Here is a 14,957-nt window from a genome sequence, read left to right as displayed (position 1 = left end):
CTTGAAACCCTTGACGATGTAGTGGAGGAGGATAAATCCGATCCCGACGACGGGCAACTCTCAAATGAAGATACAAATGATAATCAAGCCATCGAAACGTCAAGGGGGGACCAACGCGAAAGAAAATTGCGGGCCGAAATCGAAGCGGAAGAACGGGAGCGACTCGAGGCGGAAAGGGACCAAGAAGAGAGGTTAGCCCGCGAAACTGCCGAACGGGCCGAACAGGAGCTACGCGGACGTCTGCGACAGGAAATACGGGCGCGTCTTTTGCAGGAAAGAGAGGAACAGCGAGCGTACGAGCTTCAACTCGACGCAGAGAGGCCCGAATGAGGTACGAAGCCGAGCAACGAAGAAAGAAGGAGCAAGATGGCCGCACACCCCCCCGTGGCGACAACCGAAGGCATTGGTTGAGCGAAAACAATGGACAGTCAAAACGAGGAAATGGGATTCGGCGATCAGGACGAGAGGATGGGACACGGCGATCAGGACGAGCGACCGACCCTGTGAACTTACCCAGGGCAGTCGGCTCAAATCCAGGAACACCCAGTTTTGACAATCATCACCAATTGAGGTATATGGATGACTCCGTCGAACTCCACAGAAGGGACATGGTGAGAAAATGGGGCGTCGTGTTCAAAGGGGAACGCGATGTCCTAGATTTTCTGGAACGACTTGAAGAATTGGCCGAAAGTTACGGGTACGAAATGGACGACTTGCTTCCTTGCATACCGATATTGCTCCGCGAAAAGGCTCTCCTCTGGTATCGTAATAACAAGAGAGTTTGGGACTCATGGGAAGACTTCGTACTGGACTTGAAAGCGTTTTATCTGCCACCAGGTCTCGAACTGGAGTTGGAAGAGCAGATACGGAATCGGGTCCAGGGCCCAATAGAGAGTGCAGCCGAATACGCCACCCGGATCCAGACTCTAATGAGGAGGCATGGACAAATGTCACCCTCAGCTCGTCTCACTCGTCTCTACCAGAATCTAAGACCGGAATACCGACGATACATGAAGCGGACTGAGTTTTCCAGCGTCCCAGAATTGCTACGACTCGCAGGCGAGCTCGAACAACTCACTGTTCAGGAAAAAGCATCTTCGCGCCGCGAAAATAAAACTACCTCCGCGAAAACTGCGGCCCCCTCGAAACCAAACACACCTCTCGAACTCTTCGAATACAATTGGCGGGAGAATTGCTGGCGATGCCGTCAAAAGGGGCACCGGAAATTTGAATGCACGAATCGATGGGTAAAATTCTGTATGCGATGTGGGAAAATGGATACATTATCACGAGATTGTCCATGCCCACGACAGGGAAACGAAGTGAGGACCGGTTCAAGCTCCCAGAACCGAGCCAGAGACCACCAGGGAGCTCCCAATCCGGTGACATTCAATCAGCCAACCAACCAATCAACACCACAACCGGGCAGTTCAAACCAAAAGACGTAAAACCAGGGGACAAGCGTCCATTTGCAAAAATAGAGGTTGGCCAGGTGACAATTCACGCATTAATGGACACCGGAGCCACGGCATCGGTAATATCGCAAAAAGTATGGGATTTCATCCGCCAAAACAACTTGTACGAAAAATACAATTCGGTACCAGTGAGGGGATCAACACTCGGTCAGCATGTAGTGTGCACTACGGGCACTGCGTGGGTTAAAATCCGTGAAGACAACCGGATTTTCGCCTTGCCGTTTCACATTATTCCCACGTACAGGAATGACATGCTGTTAGGAGTGGATAATCTCACCATATTAGGGTACCAACTTCTTAAATGCCACCCATCTTTTACTTGCTATGAACTAGAAACGAAATACGACGAAACAACTGCACAAAAGGAGATCGACGAATTTCTCCAACGTGACCAAGACATTCATGGACCGATTAAATGCGCGGAACACCGGATTAAGATCAAACCCGGAACAGAACCGATCAAAACTCGTTACTTTCCGAAAAATCCGAAGATGCAAGAAATCATGAATGCCGAAGTCGACAAAATGTTAGAGGATGGGATCATAGAACCCTCTAACAGCCCCTGGAATTCTCCTGTCGTGCTAGTTCGAAAAAAAGATAGAAAATACCGGTTCTGTGTTGATTTCCGAAAAGTAAACGACGTATCCGAGAAAGATGCGTTTCCAATTCCCCATGTAAACGCGTCACTGGACAAACTGCGAAAAGCAAAAGTAATTAGTACGATTGACTTGAAGAGCGGTTACTGGCAAATACCACTGGAAGCGAACAGCAAAGCAATCACTGCGTTCACTATCCCTGGTCGTGGACTTTTCCAGTTCCGCGTCATGCCTTTTGGGTTACATTCTGCTCCAGCAACGTTCCAACGCGTGATGTATGAAGTAATCGGCGCTGACCTCGAACCATACGTGGTCGTTTATCTCGATGATATCATTATCATTAGCGAGACGCTGGAACAGCACATGAAAATACTGAGAGAGGTTATGAAACGCCTCCACGCCGCGAACCTGAAAATAAACCGAGAAAAAAGCCACTTCTTAAAAAGTAGCACCGTGTATTTGGGCCATGTCATCGATGGACAAGGCATCAGGACAGACCCAGAAAAGGTTAAGGCAATCACCGAGATTGCACCACCGCGAAACCTGAAAGAATTGCGCCAGTTCCTCGGAATGATCTCCTGGTATAGGAGATTCATTCCAAACTGTGCTGACCGGACCAAACCACTCACCTCTCTGCTCCAGAAAAGAAAGAAATGGAAATGGGAAGTGACAGAGCAAACCGCGTTCGACGAACTAAAAAATGCTTGAAAACCGCGCCGATATTAGCCGCCCCGGACTTCTCAAAAGCTTCTCCGTGCAAACCGACGCTAGTGACGTAGGAATAGGTGCCGTCTTGACACAGGAACAGGACGGTGACGAAAAAGTAATTGCCTACGCGAGCCGATCATTGAACAAAGCCGAGAAAAACTACACCGTGACCGAGAAAGAATGCCTCGCAGTGGTCTGGGCGATCCAAAAATGAGACCATACCTCGAAGGGTATGCGTTCACAGTCATTACGGATCACCAATCACTAAAGTGGCTTAGAACAATGGAAAGTCCGAGCGGACGCGTAGCAAGATGGAGTCTATTCTTACAACAATACGACTTCGACGTAGTATACCGGAAAGGAAAGTGGAACAAAGTGGCAGACGCGCTATCACGTAGCCACCCGAGTAACAATGACGAAACTGATGATTCTAGGAGTCAACTCGTGATAGAATCATTAGAGCTAGGCGACGCATGGTACGAACGCATAAAAAGAGGTGTAGAAAATGATCCGCAGAGATACGCCGAGTATTGCCTAAAGACGGGTTACTATATCGACACGCGTATCACAGCTTGGACTATACCGACCGAGGGGACACATGGAAACTATGTATTCCTGCGGCAGGCGTTGATAAAATCATGAGAGAGAATCATGACACTCCTTCGGCAGGGCATGGCGGCATCGCGAAAACGATTGCTAGAATATCCCGAAGCTACTATTGGCCGCGAATGAGAGCAGAAATAACCGGGTACGTACGACGATGCATAAAATGTCAAGCGTATAAACCCTCGCAACAACCACCATCTGCGCCGATGGGCACAATTCCAGCCACTCGTCCATGGGCCGTCGTCTCTGCTGATATAATCGGACCAAAGCCGCGATCATCGAATGGAATGTCGTACCTCGTCGTCTTCCAAGACAAGTTCACCAAATGGATCGAAGTCCACCCACTCCGGCAACAAAAAGCGTCGGCAATCGCTCGGGTCTTTAAGGAACATGTAGTATTACGATTTGGAAGGGTTGAGACAATCATCACTGACAATGGAACCCCATTCATTAGTAAGGAATTTACGTCGCTACTGGAAACTTTCCACATTAAACACGTGCGAACCCCCATACTCTCCACAATGTAACCCAGTCGAACGAACAAATCGTGTCATCGGAACAATGATTGCCCAATTCGTGGGTGCCAATCAGAGACACTGGGACAAACTCATACCCGAATTAATGTTTGCTTATAATACCGCGAAGCATGACTCCACCGAGTTCTCCCCAGCATATTTGAACTACGGTCGCGAAATCCAACCACCTGTATCTGTAAAATCACAGCGAGAACCAGAAAACCACGAACACTACGACGTGCCACGCGCAGTACAAACCTTGAACGAGACTATCGAACTCGTAAACGTAAATCTAGCCAAAGCATATGGCCAGCAAGCCAAACACTATGATAAAAAGCGAGGTTCTTGGCAACCGGCCGTTGGGGATCTTGTATGTAAGCGAGAACACCATCTATCGTCCGCGGTCGACAATTTTGCAGCAAAATTAGCAGAAAAGTTTAGTACAGGGTATACAATTACTAAAATCATAGGGCCCTCGGTTTATGAAGTCTCCAAAGAAGGGAAAACGTTTATCGCGCACCTGAAAGACCTGAAACCTTACCATGAAAACCTTGATCCTGAGAACCTAATATCCAAAAACCCTAGATACGGAGAATCTAGAACCGGACGAACCTCCCGAACCGCGCTACCTAACCCGGGCCCAGGCCAAAAGAAAGCCACGATGATGACCAAATAATCCTTTCTTGATGTCTAAGAAGGAATATTCTGAGTGGTCTTTATTAACTAAGAGTAGGGTCTCGGACAGGGGGCACGGAAACGGAGAAAAACCGGAAGTTTACCTTAAAATAAACCCGAAAATTGAACCAAAAACTCTTTGAAAACCGGTGAAATAAACCGGGCTATAGAAACTTTTTTTTAGTACAAAGAACTTGAATCTGGGTAGCAACCCGCCGCCACATGTTAAAGATTTTTTTCTCTTTCCTGAACTCTGTCTGCTATCTAGCTAAAAATATATATATACAAACGAAAGCAGGGCTACGACAAGGAAAACTCGATGTTATACGCAAAGTTTGCGAGACTGTATGTGTGTGTGATTTTGCCTGTTTTAGCGAATACAATGATGACACCCGAACGAACCATGGAAGAGGAGATATGGCTGATGGAGGAGATGTTGAAACGACCACCACAACTACTCCTCACACCATTGAAGAACACCACGACCTCTACCATCACACCCACCACGCCGAAGAAACCCAACATCCGGGTAATAGAAAATCGGCCAGTAAGGACCCGGATACACTGGCTCAGACAACCGTTCAGTCGAACGAAGCCAGGTCTCTCGAAACCCTGCAAACGGCCCCTGATTCGCCCAGCCAGCGCCGGGATGATCGTGGGGATAAGGAAAGCCACCAGACCGGGCCCACCTGTCACCAGTGGTCCCCGTCTGACAACTAAGGCCCAAAGGAATCAAAACCAACCATCAACAGAGGGCCTAGCGACACCGAAGCATCCCACACGCTGACCAATGAATCAGCCTTCCCCACCGAAGCGGCAGCAAGTTTCGTCAAAAGAAAAAGAAGGATTGGAAGATGGAGAGGAGCCTCAACAATCGTCAACCCGGGCCCACTCACAAAGAGCGGTCCCCAGCTGAAAGTCACACCTGAGCAGACCTCCAACCCGGGCCCACTCACAAAGAGCGGTCCCCAGCTGAAGATCACAACGGAAGGAATCTCCACAGACAGTCTCCAACCGAAGGATATACCCATTAACGACATCGCAGCGTGGTTGACCTACGACGACGCGCCGTTACTGGAAGATTACCCGACCGAGTTCAAACGACAAGCCGGAGAACTCTTTTCGGTACCTGCCAAAGTCCAGTCACCCCTGGAGAAGATTCTAGCCACCCTCACCCGGCTAGAAGAGGTTCGGGAAGAACATGTGACCAAGCGCCGGCAGTTCACTGCGTACGACCGGGACATGAAGCTCTATCGAGTCACCCGTACGGCGAAGACCCCAACACCATGGGTCAAGCCGCTGGGAAAGACGATCCAACAGTGGATAGAGAAGAATGAACGAGACGAAAAGTGGCAAACGTAGTTCACCACTTTTCTTTCCGAGGAAGGAGGGGTGTGATGGTAAAAAGTGAGTGCGAGCGAGACGGCAGAGCAATGGAATTTATTATTACTATTGTTATTATCGTTATTATTACTATTGTTATCATCGTTATTATTACTATTATTATTATTACTATTATTATTATCGTTCTTGTCATTATTAATACCGGAGTATATTTAATATACTAAAGATGTTTTTTTTATTTTATATAATGGTTCATTTACATTTCTTTGTTTAATGAAAAAGTTTAGTTAATTTTAAATACTTGACTGAGATTTATTTGAAAATGCGCGCGAATGGTTGAGTACGCCACCGCGGCGAGAGGTGGCGAAGAATTCCGCCGCTCGTTCGCTTGCTGTACAAACCGGCAAGCTAATATAAGCGAGACTGCGTGGCGATAATTTTTGTTCTTTTAAAGAACAAAAATCAATTTTACCTGAAAGAAAGATTTAATTAAAATCTTCAAACAGATTTTAATTATCTGAATAACTATTTAATTAATTAATTTCAGTGCGAAATTAAGTTTTTTTACTAAGTCCCAGAGATAGAATTAGTATGGGAAATTGTTTTGGTAGAAATTTATTATTTGACAAATGTTATTTTTTTCTAAGTCCCGAATGACTTTCTGTATGGGAATGATTTTTGTATGAAATTTTTGGTAATCGAACGAAATTGATGAGTGAATTTAATATCTGATCAGATTTAAATAATTAAAAATCTGAAGTTTGGCGAAGAGCGATAGATGGCGATAATTTTCCCAGATCTTTCACTCTTGGAGAAAGGTCTGGGAAATGCCAAAAGCGATTTTAAGTGACGGAAAAACCAACCAAGTTTCCCAGTGGTTGTAACCTTCCCAGTAGAAGACCATTCACTAGGAAGAAACCAAGGAACTCTTACCTTGTCTCCGACCAGGAACCAGGTAAGTGCTGACTTATCCATTGGGGGAAATTTGGCCACCGGGAAGGGTTGCTTTCCAAGCACCCAGACTGGACTAGGGGTAAGTAGGGCCGGGAGGGGTTGCTTTCCAAGCACCCAGACTGGGCTAGGGGTAAGTAGGGCCGGGAGGGGTTGCTTTCCAAGCACCCAGACTGGACTAGGGGTAAGTAGGGCCGGGAGGGGTTGCTTTCCAAGCACCCAGACTGGGCTAGGGGTAAGTAGGGCCGGGAGGGGTTGCTTTCCAAGCACCCAGACTGGACTAGGGGTAAGTAGGGCCGGGAAGGGTTGCTTTTCAAGCATCCGGATGGGATTAGGGGCAGGTAGGGCCGTGATTTAAAAACGCGACCGTCGGTAAAGAAGAATATTACTGTGTAAAGGTAGTAGACAGAGTTTGGCCACCAGATGGCAATCAAAAAAAAAACGGGAAAATAAATGTTGTGTGTGGGTTATGTGCGATATTGTAAAGTTTGACATAACGCTTGTAAATTTTATAAACTTGAGTTTCAATTTTTGTAGTTTGTTGTCTTAAATAAATAGAGTACCAATCATAATTAGGCTCAAAATTTATTTATAAGTAAAATAAGTTTATCCCTAAAAAAAAAAAAAAAAAAAAACCCTGGACTCCGGCGAGATTTCATTCGAGCTAGGGGATATAGAGAATGTAGAGACTTGAGGAAGTGTTATCCAAATCAACAACGATTAAAATTCACTCCTTTTGGAAACCGGAAAAATACCCGTTACAAACTAACTAATTATTAACCCGTCTAGATATTCAACATTGGTAACTAAACTATTAAACCTTAATTGTTTTAAACAAACGATATTAACTAACAAAAAATAGTTTTAGATATTTATAATCAAATCTAAATTAGATAAATAATATTTTCACAAGTTTTTAGTGAATAATACTCTCAATATCGTAAATTATCATTATTAATAATTAGAATAATAATATTGCACTCATAAACAATAACTTAAATAAAGAAACCGGATTATTTACAACGTTAAATAATAATTTCTCGAGAAAATACGCCCGTCGAAGTATCAGGCGAACATGCATAATGAAGAGTAGGTAACTGCCGTCGTTTTCCTCCTTGTCCCTTCTTCCGCGCCCTACTCCACAGGTGTCCTGCACTAGCCATCGGCCCTCTCTCTCCGACTCAGTCCCACTTCCCTACTCTAGACCCTTTTTCCGATATTTGGGTCATAAAACTTATAGTATTTCGGTTACGTAATTAAACTTAGTGTTATAAATAATTAAAGAATAGTAATAAACGTGATGAATCATCACCTAATGCAGAATAAAAAAATTAATAGAAGTAATATGAAATATTTCTGATAATTAATGTTAAACTGTTAGTAGAATTTTAGTAGTAAGTTTTATAGATTTTGGTGAGTAGTCACCTAATAGTGGTAATAGTGGTATAGTAGTAAGTTGACTAAGATAATCTAACGTGGTGGTTGACACCGGGGGATAGATCGAAGTGTCGATCAATGCTCAGGTTTGGAGTCTCGTAGCTGATTTTCCCCTCCTCGTGTCGTCTTGTGACGTCACGGGGGCTACACATCAATTTAACTAGTGTCGGTAACGGAAATTTCGGGTGGTAGTTCGCCAGGCTGCTAAAATCGGGACATTTTGCAGTGTCTCAATATATATATATATATAATATATATATATATATATATATATATATATATATATATATATATATATATATATATATATATATATATATATATATATATATATATATATATATATATATATATATATATATATATATATATATATATATATATATATATATATATATTGACATACTGCATATATATATATATATATATATATATATATATATATATATATATATATATATATATATATATATATATATATATATATATATGTTAAACCTCTCATAACTTTTGAACGGATCGACCGATTTCACCGCGGTTGGTGCTGTTCGAAGGGTGTATCGATTTATAACATAACCTATAGATTTCTGATAATCTTTTTTGCGATCAAGTCTCTCGTAAAAGATTGTTGATATTACATGTGCTAAATAAATAAATGATTATTATAGTTTATGAAGACTATTTTGACTTGCTGGTATTTGAAGAGCTAGTTACTTTATTCTATTGATCTAAATTAATTGGAAGAATTTTATGAAGACATTATGGCATCAATAAACAAATTCGATGTACAACATTTAAGTTGGAATCACATTCAAGAAAAATGGGTTTACGTCCAGCAACTGCCATTATGAAAGTAACGTTAGGATTAGGTGGAAATTATTTGTTATGCAGTTTTTGTCGAAAAAAAGCTTCAAAATGAGTAAAGGAACAAACAAATACTAATGATGATCCTAACATTGATGCAAGTGACCATGAACATGATTCTAGTGACAATAATAAGAACAATGACGGTGCTGACAGTGATGGTAACACAACTGCCACGGATCTTCCGTTATCCTCATCATTTCGTAAATTTTTTAAAATTATTCATACATTACTTAAATTCATTCCTAGCAACTACATGTATCATTGTTTTTTTAAGGATCGTTGTCGTTTAATAGGAAACCCTAAAATTCACAATCATGCTCGACATCCCAAATTAGCCGTGCAACTCAATTACCCGTTAAACACGATGCCATGCGACTGTTGAATTAATCGCTGATTTCTTCAAAAAAATTGTATGATTATCAATTTTTAAGTAATAAAATTGATCAGATATGTGGCAGCTTAAAAAAAATTTTGCTCTCAGCTGCTGATGAAGGATCGATCGATGATAATGGTGATAATTTTCGCTCCTTAATTAAAGTGCTGTATGGCAAATTCAATGATAAAGAAACGGATAACCGTCTTTAAAAATACAAATTTTAACATTATTCTCTGAAAAATGGAGTGAAAGACGTATTTGTGAAACTATGAATACAATACGACATTCAAAAAAGTTGGTCAAAGAAAAGAGTTTACTTTCAACACCTGAATCGAAATTAGGTAGGTATAGCGTAGAATTGATGTTTCTGGTACATCTGAAAACTGAATTACTCAATATTTTTTGTATAGGGAGGACAATTGCTCATCAACTAATACCGAGAATTAGTTTGGAAACTTTTATCAAGCCTACAGAAGAATTTGTTGAAAACTTTTGCAGATGAACTAAAATTTATTTTACATCACTTATTTATGGCTAAAGAACAAGCGAAATTTTTGAAAACATTGATAGAAAAAATGAAACCAAATGAAGTTGTCATTATTTGTGATTCTGCAGAGAATTATAACTGAAATAATAACTAGACAACAGTTTTTCCAGTGGTTATTTATTTCAAAGTAAATGATGAACTTGAACACAAAAGTTTAGTAATTATCTCAGATTGTAATAATCACGATGCCGTTGCTGTTCATGTTTTCATCAAATTAATAACTGATTATGTAAAAAGTCTTCCTGAACGTTGTAACAAGATTTATTATTTTTCGGATGGGGCTCCTAAACAGTTCATAAACTTGAAAAATTTGTAAATTTATATTATCATGAAGATGATTTTGATATTTTTGCTGAGAGGCATTTTTCTGCAACTACCCATGGCAAAGTTTGATGTGATGGAATTGGTGGCATCATCAAACGACACGCAGCAAGAGCAAGTCTCCAACTTGCAGTTGATAAACAAATAACAACGACGATAGAATTTTTTGAATGGGCTTCTAATCCGAATAACTTACCAAATATCATAGTTAAGCTTTCTCCAGAAGAAGATTTTAATACAGCATTAATTGATTTAAATGATAGATTGTTGAAAACGAAATCAATTGTAGGAACTCAACAACTACATTGTATAATTCCGGACAGAATTGGTTGTTTGTATGTTAAAAAATTTTCAACCTCTAATGAACACAGAATTTGTAAAATATTGAAACGCCTGAGAGAAAATTAATAAAAGATTTTTTGTATTGTTTTTGTGAAATTATTGGATATTAACTGTATTAATCATCAAATTTACTCATTATATTCTTAAACTTAGTCTACAAATTGAGAATATTATATCACAAAATCGTTAAATTATATTTATTTTATGATAGAAATAAAGTTTAAGGAAAAAAAATTTTTTTCCATTTTTGAAAATTTGACAATTTTTTTGTAAATAAATACAAAACGATCGGCCCACTCCGGGATTAGCGGGGATAGTTGTCAAATTAATTAAAGTTTTTTGTGAGAAAAAACAAGGCGAACTTCGAAAAAATGACGATCTTACTCAAAAAAACCGATTACTTTATTTAATTGATCATGTTTAATTTTTTTCGAAAAGTTCATTCAAAAACGAAAATTAAAAAAAAAAGGTATCCAAAAGTCAATTTCTAAAAAAGTTATGGCTATTTGAAAATAGAAAAGCAATTTTTTGGAAAAATTCATAACTTTTTTGTGGTTGGACAAAAAATTTTGGAAAAATTTTCAAAAATGTTTTTCAAAGGGTAAAAAAGAATAGAAAAGTTTCAGCAAAATCTAAAGGGGTCTGGTTCAAAAGTGGTCGACTTGGTATGGAATACCCCATATGCAATTATATATAAATTTTTTCACCCAGGCTGACAATTCCCGGGATGGTGTCCATGCGGCTGTATGTATGTGTGTGTATGTGTATTCAAACCTCTTATTACTTTTGAATGGCACATAAGCAAAAAACTTTATCATATAATTTATTTGTACATAAAATTAGTAATGTCAATGAATCTCAATTGGTTTTGATCTAATTGGTACTCAATTGTAAGAATTAGAATTAAAATAGCAAGAATCGTTCAAAATATTACAGAGATATGACTACTCCAAGAAATTTATTTAGTTGAAGTTGTGTTACTGTGTTTCAATTAAAGTAGACCATTATTTTTTACTTAATTAAATCTTAAATGATAGTTGGATTCTTCAGACATTGAAACTGCAAAAGTTGAAAAATAATTTTCCATACCTGATTCAACGCTAGCAATTCTATGATATAATGGTAACCAAATCAAACAATGTGGCCCGGAATCTGACATGAATATATCGAGAAAATTGTTAACTGTTACTTTTGAATCCTAGAATTAAACAAATTTGTGTTATAAAAATAATATAATATAAACCCTTGCTTTCATCGAAACGGTCAATTTATTTACTGATGGTATAATTGAGTTACTTAAATCTTCTGAGTATGGAAAAGATGGTGTTTCATATACTGCAGCGGGAAGGGATAATATTTCTTTCAAGAATTCCGAAAACTTCCAATGAATCATATGGCCATTATTGTCCGATATTTGGGAGTAAATATCTGAAAAAATTAAACCTTTTTCAATTAGTCAAGTTATATTACTTATCAAGATAATAAATATAGCTTACAACGAAACTTATCAATAAGTTTTCCTGCACACAGGATTGACAACGCAACTTTTACTGAGAACACTGTAATTTTATTGGCTTCCCTGTATAAGAAAAATAAAATATATAGATTAAAAAAAATCACTTAAAGAATAAAAGATAGTAAAAAGGTATCCCTGGTTTATCCGAATTAAGGAAAAATACTGTACTTAAGGTAATATCACTATAATAATGATCATATAATGTAACGAAGTGATCGTTACCCATTGAAGGTCCCTTATCTGCACCTAGTTAGCTATCAGCAGATCACAGAGTGCTGTAGGGAGAAGCAGAAAAAGAAAGAAATGAACAACAAATTTAAGAAAATTCATTGAGACCAGGGGCAGTTCACTCTTTACCCCTACTATACCCAATTTTGTCCAAGCTGTAGAACTGATCGACGATAACTTTATAAAATGAAAGTCTCGAAAATTATAGTGGAAGTACTGAAAATAATAATAATCATAAAAACAACAAAAAATAATATTCCACCATTCTTGTCACCACGTTGACTACGAGTAAATGTGATAAATTTGGTCATCTCGAATTTTTTTCAATTTTGACAAATAACGAACTATGATTGGCTTTCTCCCCTAACAGCTCACACCGAGATTCTTTGCGGCTCCAGAAAATTAAACGGTTAAGTAAAAGTAAACCAATTTTATATATTTTTCGAATCACTCAACTTTTTTAAGAAATTAAAAAAAAATTACTGTTGTCGTAGAACCAATCGGTTTCTATTTTATCCGGTTTAAAATTTTAAAAAGTGAATAGTTTTTTTTTTTATTTTTTGAATAAAATATGAAATTAATAGTATTTTTATTTTTCATGCAATATTACGCCAAATGAAAAAATCTTTCGTTTATGATTGACATATTCATCATGAAATGTAATTTTCAGTGATTTATTCATGTGTTATGAAAATTGTTTGCAAATTTAAAAAAAAATTTTAATAATTAATTTATTAGTCGGACGAAATATTATTTACAAAAAAATCACCATGGAGCAATTACATGCTCCGCATTGTCGAAACTTGTATTAAAAGTCTTCGATAGATGGAGCATGGCCGCGGAATTGTTCCTTTTCTAGATACTTGACTTTGAAGTGTCAAGTTCCAAAAAGGGTAAGATTATTGTACTAAATAACAGAGTGTATCTGTTTTTGAATAAAGTTGTTCAAACAACTAAAATTAATTTTCTGTCAACTACGCTTTAGTGCCATTCATATTTTCTAAACAACAAAATAAAATCAGAAATGATAAATTTTATTTGTTCTTCAGGTTTGTCTACATCTTGATATGGCCATATCAGTTCTGATCAGGATATTTTGTCACGGGTAATTATATCTGATCGTAAATGGACTTTTACATAATTATATATGAAGTTATAATAGCCAGTTATGATCATATCTAATTATATATAGACTTATATATAATCAGATCTGACCATATATAGACTTGCATATGATTATATATGGGGTGCTAATAACCAGGTATGATCGAATCTAATTATGTTGTATCGGAGTGATCGTTACCCATTAAAAGTCCTTTTACCAGCTGGGATTTTAAACTCTTGTAGGCATAGTTTGCGACTAGTAAGGGAGTCCCCAAGGTGGAGGTGTCGGTGTAGTGAGAGTGGGGAGAGCAGAGGAAGAAAGAAACGCACCAAGAAATTTTGGTAAAACTTATTGTGATCGAATAATCAAACGAAACGCATCGCGAAAAGTTCCAATCAGGTAATTATTTTTTATTCGCTCGCTTTAGTGGAACGAGGCGATAAAACTTGATAAATTTAATGCATGCTAGGCCTATAAATCAGCTCGCTTAAGTTTGTCTAATTCGCAATATATTCGAATGCCAATTTGCTGTTCTAGGAAAAATTATTATCTAAGGAGAACGTGACACGACGTGGTGATCAAGGACTTAGCCGCCAAAGTAACACCTCACCGAGGAGAAATTTTATAAGGAGACGGAAAATCCAGGAGTCGCAGCGTCGAGAGATTTCGATTAAAAATTCGAAGGACACTCCAGGTACAATTATCACGTCTAAATAATTCCTCGGTAAAGCGGCGTCAGTCAGGCCTTATGTCGGCTGAAGGTCATCGCCATTTCGCGTTCGGTCACAATCATTAAATTTAACAAAATTTAAGAAAGGTTTCAACCAAAGTTTAACCAAAATTTAAGTAATTAATTTAACCAAGTTTAAGAATTAATTTAACCGAATACTTGAGAACTCAATATAATAAAATGCTTAAAAACAAATTTGGTAAACTAATTAGAATAAAGTCCGAATAAAAGTCAGGTTGAAATTAAGAATAAATGGAAGAACAAGTCAAAAATGAATTACCAAATATTTAATTAATAATACCAGGAATTATTTCTGGTTATTTATTGAACATTGTAGGCAGAATATGGATTAATTTTACTTGAAATTATTTCAGTTTGTTAATTCATGATTTTGGTGCCACGTGAAAAATTGATCTTTGGAAATTGAGTTTAAGTGAGATCAGTTAATTTTGTGTCAATTAAAATCATTAAAATAAATTCAGTAAAGTATTTTAGTAAAATCATCAAAAGTAAAAATTAGTTAAAATCATCATAAATAGTTTGGCACAAATTTTGATTGTGTAAAATGAAACAAAAGTAAAATTAGAATTATAAAATAATCATTAGAATAATTGTTAA

General features: G+C 38.2%; 1 protein-coding gene across 6 annotated transcripts in view; it reads right to left on the bottom strand.

Annotated features, from left to right (window-relative positions):
• The window catches only part of LOC141533470 (dystrobrevin beta), a 633,463-nt gene that overhangs the window by 510,622 nt on the left and 107,884 nt on the right, over nucleotides 1-14,957 (bottom strand). For all 6 annotated transcript variants that reach the window (XR_012480273.1, XM_074252367.1, XM_074252368.1 and 3 more), the window contains 3 exons: nucleotides 12,257-12,339; nucleotides 12,037-12,188; nucleotides 11,850-11,958 (listed from right to left, as the gene is read on the bottom strand). Coding sequence is in view for 5 of the 6 variants with exons in the window: in XM_074252367.1 (XP_074108468.1) it covers nucleotides 11,850-11,958; nucleotides 12,037-12,188; nucleotides 12,257-12,339 (344 nt within the window). In the remaining variant the exon portion in view is untranslated. The remainder of the gene's footprint in view (nucleotides 1-11,849; nucleotides 11,959-12,036; nucleotides 12,189-12,256; nucleotides 12,340-14,957) is intronic.

Source organism: Cotesia typhae, unplaced genomic scaffold, assembly GCF_013202065.1.
Source record: "Cotesia typhae breed Kobodo isofemale line unplaced genomic scaffold, CoteBio_Ctyphae contig_9, whole genome shotgun sequence".
NCBI classification, from domain to species: Eukaryota; Metazoa; Arthropoda; class Insecta; order Hymenoptera; family Braconidae; genus Cotesia; species Cotesia typhae.
Note: the sequence above shows the minus strand (reverse complement) of the source record. Positions and strands in the feature narration are given on the sequence as shown.